Source organism: Littorina saxatilis, linkage group LG10 (genome assembly GCF_037325665.1).
Source record: "Littorina saxatilis isolate snail1 linkage group LG10, US_GU_Lsax_2.0, whole genome shotgun sequence".
Taxonomy (NCBI): Eukaryota; Metazoa; Mollusca; class Gastropoda; order Littorinimorpha; family Littorinidae; genus Littorina; species Littorina saxatilis.
Window position 1 is genome coordinate 1,285,578 of NC_090254.1, and position 7,838 is coordinate 1,293,415.

Consider the following 7,838-nt stretch of genomic DNA (forward strand, 5'->3'; position numbering starts at 1 on the left):
TTAGATGTGCTCACGTATGAGGTCTATCTGGGCAAACCCATACCGGAAGCGGAAATGGTATGACGCGGGTCCCATCTGGACGGTAGGCTTGCTCCCCACATTCAGCTTACATTGGGCCAGGTTGCTCCCCACATTCCGCTCACATTGTGCCAGGTTGCTCCCCACATTCGGCTCACATTGGGCCAGGTTGCTCCCCACTTTCGGCTCACATTGGGCCAGGTTTCTCTCCACATTCAGCTCACATTGGGCCAGGTTGCTCCCCACATTCAGCTCACATTGGGCCAGGTTTCTCTCCACATTCAGCTCACATTGGGCCAGGTTGCTCCCCACATTCAGCTTACATTGGGCCAGGCTGCTCCCCACATTCAGCTCACATTGGGCCAGGCTGCTCCCCACATTCAGCTCACATTGGGCCAGGCTGCTCCCCACATTCAGCTCACATTGGGCCAGGCTGCTCCCCACATTCAGCTCACATTGGGCCAGGCTGCTCCCCACATTCAGCTCACATTGTGTCAGGTTTCTCTCCACATTCAGCTCACATTGGGCCAGGTTGCTCCCCACATTCAGCTCACATTGTGTCAGGTTGCTCCCCCACATTCAGCTCACATTGGGCCAGGTTGCTCCCCACATTCAGCTCACATTGGGTCAGGTTTCTCTCCACATTCAGCTCACATTGGGCCAGGCTGCTCCCCACATTCAGCTCACATTGGGCCAGGCTGCTCCCCACATTCAGCTCACATTGGGCCAGGCTGCTCCCCACATTCAGCTCACATTGGGCCAGGCTGCTCCCCACATTCAGCTCACATTGGGCCAGGCTGCTCCCCACATTCAGCTCACATTGTGTCAGGTTTCTCTCCACATTTAGCTCACATTGGGCCAGGTTGCTCCCCACATTCAGCTCACATTGGGTCAGGTTTCTCTCCACATTCAGCTCACATTGGGCCAGGCTGCTCCCCACATTCAGCTCACATTGTGTCAGGTTTCTCTCCACATTCAGCTCACATTGGGCCAGGCTGCTCCCCCACATTCAGCTCACATTGGGCCAGGTTGCTCCTCACATTCAGCTCACATTGGGCAGGTTGCTCCCCCACATTCAGCTCACATTGGGTCAGGTTGCTCCCCACATTCAGCTCACATTGGGTCAGGTTGCTCCCCACATTCAGCTCACATTGGGCCAGGTTGCTCCCCACATTCAGCTCACATTGGGCCAGGTTGCTCCCCACATTCAGCTCACAATGGGCCAGGTTTCTCTCCACATTCAGCTCACATTGGGCCAGGTTGCTCCGAACATTCAGCTCACATTGGGCCAGGTTGCTCCCCACATTCAGCTCACATTGGGTCAGATTGCTCCCCACATTCAGCTCACATTGGGTCAGGTTTCTCCCCCACATTCAGCTCACATTGGGCCAAGTTGCTCCCCACATTCAGCTCACATTGGGTCTGGTTGCTCCCCACATTCCGCTCACATTGTGCCAGGTTGCTCCCCACATTCAGCTCACATTGGGCCAGGCTGCTCCCCACATTCAGCTCACATTGGGTCAGGTTTCTCTCCACATTCAGCTCACATTGGGCCAGGCTGCTCCCCCACATTCAGCTCACATTGGGCCAGGTTGCTCCTCACATTCAGCTCACATTGGGCCAGGTTGCTCCCCACATTCAGCTTACATTGGGCCAGGTTGCTCCTCACATTCAGCTCACATTGGGCCAGGCTGCTCCCCACATTCAGCTCACATTGGGCCAGGCTGCTCCCCACATTCAGCTCACATTATGTCAGGTTTCTCTCCACATTCAGCTCACATTGGGCCAGGCTGCTCCCCCACATTCAGCTCACATTGGGCCAGGTTGCTCCCCACATTCGGCTCACATTGGGCCAGGTTGCTCCCCACATTCAGCTCACATTGGGTCAGGTTGCTCCCCACATTCAGCTCACATTGGGTCAGGTTGCTCCCCACATTCAGCTCACATTGGGCCAGGTTGCTCCCCACATTCGGCTCACATTGGGCCAGGTTGCTCCCCACATTCAGCTCACATTGGGCCAGGTTTCTCTCCACATTCAGCTCACATTGGGCCAGGTTTCTCCGCACATTCAGCTCACATTGGGCCAGGTTGCTCCCCCACATTCAGCTCACATTGGGTCAGGTTGCTCCCCACATTCAGCTCACATTGGGCCAGTTTGCTCCTCACATTCAGCTCACATTGGGCCAGGTTGCTCCCCACATTCAGCTCACATTGGGTCAGGTTTCTCCCCCACATTCAGCTCACATTGGGCCAGGTTGCTCCCCACATTCAGCTCACATTGGGTCTGGTTGCTCCCCACATTCAGCTCACATTGGGTCTGGTTGCTCCCCACATTCAGCTCACATTGGGTCTGGTTGCTCCCCACATTCAGCTCACATTGGGTCTGGTTGCTCCCCACATTCAGCTCACATTGGGTCTAGTTGCTCCCCACATTCAGCTCACATTGGGTCAGGTTGCTCCCCACATTCAGCTCACATTGGGCCAGGTTGCTCCCCACATTCAGCTCACATTGGGTCAGGTTGCTCCCCCACATTCAGCTTACATTGGGCCAGGTTGCTCCCCACATTCAGCTCACATTGGGTCTGGTTGCTCCCCACATTCAGCTCACATTGGGTCAGGTTGCTCCCCCACATTCAGCTCACATTGGGTCAGGTTGCTCCCCACATTCAGCTCACATTGGGTCTGGTTGCTCCCCACATTCAGCTCACATTGGGTCTGGTTGCTCCCCACATTCAGCTCACATTGGGTCTAGTTGCTCCCCACATTCAGCTTACATTGGGCCAGGTTGCTCCTCACATTCAGCTCACATTGGGCCAGGTTGCTCCTCACATTCAGCTCACATTGGGCCAGGTTGCTCCCCACATTCAGCCAGTACTAGGTCGGTGTGCACCCACAATGGGTCCGGACGCACCCGTCTTGGACAGTTAGATTTGTTTTCAAAACGAATTATTTCGTATCGTTCTTTCGGTGGTTTTGTAGCCTCGTTCTTGCTCTGGAGCAAACGTGTTGACCGTTACAAAGTACAAAGGCCACATGACGGTCAGCAAGACGGAGACACACTGCTGACATTCACCTGTGACGTATTAGGGGCTGAATCATAAGGTCTGCTCGCACTCAAGACATTCAGTACATGGGGTTATTTCTGCACGAGCGCGTTAAACGTTGGCCATCTTGCAGTCTCTCAAGGGACATAACCAAGTATAACTGAATAACTGTCGCAAGGGTCGTATATATTGACATGCCGCTGTTTCTGAGTCGGACATCTCGGTGATAAAACATGCCGCTGTTTCTGAGTCGGACATCTCGGTGATTAAACATGCCGCTGTTTCTGAGTCGGACATCTCGGTGATTAAACATGCCGCTGTTTCTGAGTCGGACATCTCGGTCATCAAACATGTTACTGTTTCTGAATCGGACATGTCAGTGCTAAAACATGCCGCTGTGTCTGAGTCGGACATCTCAGTGATAAAACATGCCGCTGTTTCTGAGTCGGACATCTCAGTGATAAAACATGCCGCTGTTTCTGAATCGGACATCTCGGTCATCAAACATGCCGCTGTTTCAGAGTCGGACATCTCGGTGATAAAACATGCCGCTGTTTCTGAGTCGGACATCTCAGTGATAAAACATGCCGCTGTTTCTGAGTCGGACATCTCAGTGATAAAACATGCCGCTGTTTCTGAGTCGGACATCTCAGTGATAAAACAGGCCGCTGTTTCTGAATCGGACATCTCAGTGATAAAACATGCAGCTGTTTCTGAGTCGGACATCTCAGTGATAAAACAGGCCGCTGTTTCTGAGTCGGACATCTCAGTGATAAAACAGGCCGCTGTTTCTGAGTCGGACATCTCAGTGATAAAACATGCCGCTGTTTCTGAGTCGGACATCTCAGTGATAAAACATGCCGCTGTTTCTGAGTCGGACATCTCGGTCATCAAACATGCCGCTGTTTCTGAGTCGGACATCTCGGTCATCAAATATGCCGCTGTTTCTGAGTCGGACATCTCGGTGATAAAACATGCCGCTGTTTCTGAGTCGGACATCTCGGTGATAAAACATGCCGCTGTTTCTGAGTCGGACATCTCGGTGATAAAACATGCCGATGTTTCTGAGTTGGACATCTCGGTGATAAAACAACATGTTTGCGAGATTGTGTAAACAGCCTGCCAAAGCCCAATGATACGCCTAAAGAAGACTTGATTGTCTGAATGTGTTTTGGCACAAAACAGAAAAATGTTATGTGGAAATAAATATATGCAAATTGTTAATCGCTTTTGTCATCTTTCTTCTAACCTTATTCTCCTTTGCAGGCATGGGCACTCAGATCATATTGTTTGTAATTCAATAATGTGTGTGTGTATGTGTGTGTGTGCGTGCGTGTGTGTGTGCGCGTGTGTGTGGGTGTGTGTGTGTGTGTGTGTGTGTGTGTGTGCGTGTGTGTGTGTGTGTGTGTGTGTGCGTGTGTGTGTGTGTGTGTGTGTGTGTGTGTGTGCGTGTGTGTGTGTGTGTGTGGTTGTGCGCGTGCGTGTGTGTGTGTGTGTGTATGTGTGTGTGTGTGTGTGTGTGTGTGTGTGCGTGTGTGTGTGTGTGCGTGTGTGTGTGTGTGTGTGTGTGTGTGTGTGCGTGTGTGTGTGTGTGTGCGCGTGTGTGTGTGCGTGTGTGTGTGTATGTGTGCGTGTGTGTGTGTGTGTGTGTGCGTGCGTGCGTGTGTGTGTGTGCGTGTGTGTGTGTATGTGTGTGTATGTGTGGTTGTGCGCGTGCGTGTGTGTGTGTGTGTGTGTGTGTGTGTGTGTGTGTGTGTGTGTGTGTGTGTGTGTGTGTGTGTGTGTGAGTGTGTAAAGGAAAGAAAGGTCTTACGATTGTTTGTTGGAAATGTATTTAATCACGTAAGAACTGTTAAAACTGCCAATTGCTATTAGACGGAAACACAGATAACTACAAAACTACACACACACATCTATTCACGTCGTAACAAAGAAAACAACACCATTATACAAGCCAACATTCTGTTACTAAAAGTTTTATAAATAAATGAAGACACCAACTGTCAGTTGAAATAAAACGATGATTAATGTGGACATAATAAAAAACGCTCGCCCGAGTACTCTTCAGACTGGCTCGCTCCCCCAGTATGAAAGTTTTTGTCTTGTGCACGTTTAAGACCAAGTGATTGCTCTGTGTGAATTACAGGCATTCCCTTTGCTATATAAATACATTGCATGCGAGCCGAGGATGTGCGTGGTGACTGGCCTTTCTCTTTTACTTGATCACAGTGAAAAGTATACTGCCGACCCTCTTCATAACTGGTGAACTGGCGGCCCACGAAGTTCTTTTACTGTCCTGGCTCGCGGATTCTTGCATTTATCACGCCCCAGGTAATTTTACCAAATTATTTAATGTAAAGTGAAGGTAAAAGACTGAAATATATGTAAACAAAGGAAAACATAAGAAAACAATACAAATCAATATGAAAAGAATCAAAACACAAAATCGCGACCTCTAAACCACCGCAGTAGCGACCGAGCAACCAACGCTTGGTAGAAAATGGGGTACACAAAAAATCAAATTATTCAAACACACAACGTGCAAAGCCTGGCAAATCGTCTCGCCTGCGATACGCATGCTTTTTATGACGCTATATTTCTCGTCACTGTGTGACGCGTTCGGCTGTTCTATCAGGCTGCCTGGCTGGTGTGAATTCCTCCCACCGCCAAGTCGTTTTTGTGGTTTATTTCGCATTTAGGTCCCAGGTAACATTATGAAGTTGTAATACGATCAATCGGACCTATTATCAAGTTAGTGAATCAACTTTTGAACGAACTGCGCCCAGTAGTTTCCCAGCAATAAGCTGTTAAGTCGAGGCAGACACACACACAATTAAAGTCTGTTGAGCCCAAGTACTAGCGTACTCGGGGATAATTATCTAACCGTTACCAGTACTCTTTATCAAAAAACATGCGACCAGTGAAACTGACCTGAGCCACGTCGGGGGTCCTGATTCTTCTTTGTCTAACTTCCCCGTCGGGGGTCCCGCTTCTTCTTTGTCTAACTTCCCCGTCGGGGGTCCCGATTCTTCTTTGTCTAACTTCCACGTCGGGGGTCCCGATCCTTCTTTGTCTAACTTCCCCGTCGGGGGTCCCGATTCTTTTTTGTCTAACTTCCCCGTCGGGGGTCCCAATTCTTCTTTGTCTAACTTCCCCGTCGGGGGTCCCGATTCTTCTTTGTCTAACTTCCACGTCGGGGGTCCCGACCCTTCTTTGTCTACCTTCCCCGTATGGGGTCCCGATTCTTTTGTGTCTAACGTCCCCGTCGGGGGTCCCAATTCTTCTTTGTCTAACTTCCCCATCGGGGGTCCCGATTCTTTTTTGTCTAACTTCCACGTCGGGGGTCCCGATTCTTCTTTGTCTAACTTCCACGTCGGGGGTCCCGATCCTTCTTTGTCTAACTTCCCCGTCGGAGGTCCCGATTCTTCTTTGTCTAACTTTCCCGTCGGAGGTCCCGATTATTCTTTGTCTAACTTCCCCGTCGGAGGTCCCGATTCTTCTTTGTCTAACTTTCCCGTCGGAGGTCCCGATTCTTCTTTGTCTAACTTTCCCGTCGGAGGTTCCGATTTTTCTTTGTCTAACTTCCCCGTCGGAGGTCCCGATTCTTCTTTGTCTAACTTCCACGTCGGGGGTCCCGAATCTTCTTTGTCTAACGTCCAGTCAAAGGCATTGTCTCTGGAAGACGTGCACACCTGACTTCACTTTCCAGTCGTCCGGGAAGTCTAGCGGTGTCAAGGTTTTAAGGAAGCAGTGTCTTCCCCACAGGCCGCCCTCGTCGTCATACACAATGACGCGACACTCAGGCTCCGTGTTGCACCGGCTGAAACAGGAAGTCTCGTCTGACACAACGGCCAAGGTCGTCAGAATTGGCCCTTCAAGGTCACGGTCATCGTAACGTACGTAGGTCACGCTGAGAGCAGAACAGTCTGGAAGAGTCGAGACATGGGGATTTAGCACAGTTACACATGTTACACGTGGTAAACATCGCAACACAATGTTACACAGTGTGTCACAATGTTTCACAAGACACAGTGTGTCACAATGTTTCACAAGACACAGTGTGTCACAATGTTTCACAAGACACAGTGTGTCACAATGTTTCACAAGACACAGTGTGTCACAATGTTTCACAAGACACAGTGTGTCACAATGTTTCACAAGACACAGTGTGTCACAATGTTTCACAAGACACAGTGTGTCACAATGTTTCACAAGACACAGTGTGTCACAATGTTTCACAAGACACAGTGTGTCACAATGTTTCACAAGACACAGTGTGTCACAATGTTTCACAAGACACAGTGTGTCACAATGTTTCACAAGACACAGTGTGTCACAATGTTTCACAAGACACAGTGTGTCACAATGTTTCACAAGACACAGTGTGTCACAATGTTTCACAAGACACAGTGTGTCACAATGTTTCACAAGACACAGTGTGTCACAATGTTTCACAAGACACAGTGTGTCACAATGTTTCACAAGACACATGTGGCAGCAAGCAAGCTCTGCATTGATTTGAACATAGACCAATCAAACCGTAAGGACACGGAACAGGTAGATGGATGGATGGATGGATGGATGGATGGATGGATGGATGGATGGATGGATGGATGGATGGATGGATAACAGGCGGACGAACAGACAAACACTGACAAGACAGACAGATAGCTAAATATAGATATATGGATGAATGGATGGGCGAATAGATGTATGGTAGGACGGACGGATAGAAGAACAGGCGTGTATATATTATGTTTGTGTTTGTGTTACAGA

At 49.7% G+C, this 7,838-nt stretch overlaps 2 protein-coding genes across 2 annotated transcripts; both read right to left on the bottom strand.

Moving 5' to 3' along the window:
- LOC138979104 (uncharacterized) lies at positions 1-1,391 on the bottom strand. Its single transcript, XM_070351915.1, has 3 exons — positions 1,003-1,391; positions 573-947; positions 1-484 (listed from the first exon to the last, which is right to left on the bottom strand). The coding sequence occupies exons 1-3, from the start codon at positions 1,389-1,391 to the stop codon at positions 1-3; spliced, it is 1,248 nt and encodes a 415-aa protein (XP_070208016.1).
- Positions 1,392-2,224: 833 nt separating this feature from the next.
- LOC138979105 (uncharacterized) lies at positions 2,225-4,139 on the bottom strand. The gene is made up of 3 exons (XM_070351916.1): positions 3,261-4,139; positions 2,627-2,733; positions 2,225-2,408 (listed from the first exon to the last, which is right to left on the bottom strand). The coding sequence occupies exons 1-3, from the start codon at positions 4,137-4,139 to the stop codon at positions 2,225-2,227; spliced, it is 1,170 nt and encodes a 389-aa protein (XP_070208017.1).
- Positions 4,140-7,838: the final 3,699 nt, after the last annotated feature.

Bases quoted from the DNA above. Each gene is read 5' to 3' on its own strand.
- LOC138979104 (XM_070351915.1), bottom strand. From the start codon at position 1,391: ATGTGGGGGAGAAACCTGACCCAATGTGAGCTGAATGTGGGGAGCAAT. The intron at 948-1,002 runs GTGAGCTGAATG...TGTGGGGAGCAG, and splicing joins GGGGAGCAGCCTGGCCCAAT to CCTGGCCCAATGTGAGCTGA. The intron at 485-572 runs GTGAGCTGAATG...TGTGGGGAGCAG, and splicing joins GGGGAGCAACCTGACACAAT to CCTGGCCCAATGTGAGCTGA.
- LOC138979105 (XM_070351916.1), bottom strand. From the start codon at position 4,139: ATGTCCAACTCAGAAACATCGGCATGTTTTATCACCGAGATGTCCGAC. The intron at 2,734-3,260 runs GCATGTCAATAT...GGGAGCAACCAG, and splicing joins TGTCCGACTCAGAAACAGCG to ACCCAATGTGAGCTGAATGT. The intron at 2,409-2,626 runs GTGAGCTGAATG...GAATGTGGGGAG, and splicing joins GGGGAGCAACCTGACCCAAT to CAACCAGACCCAATGTGAGC.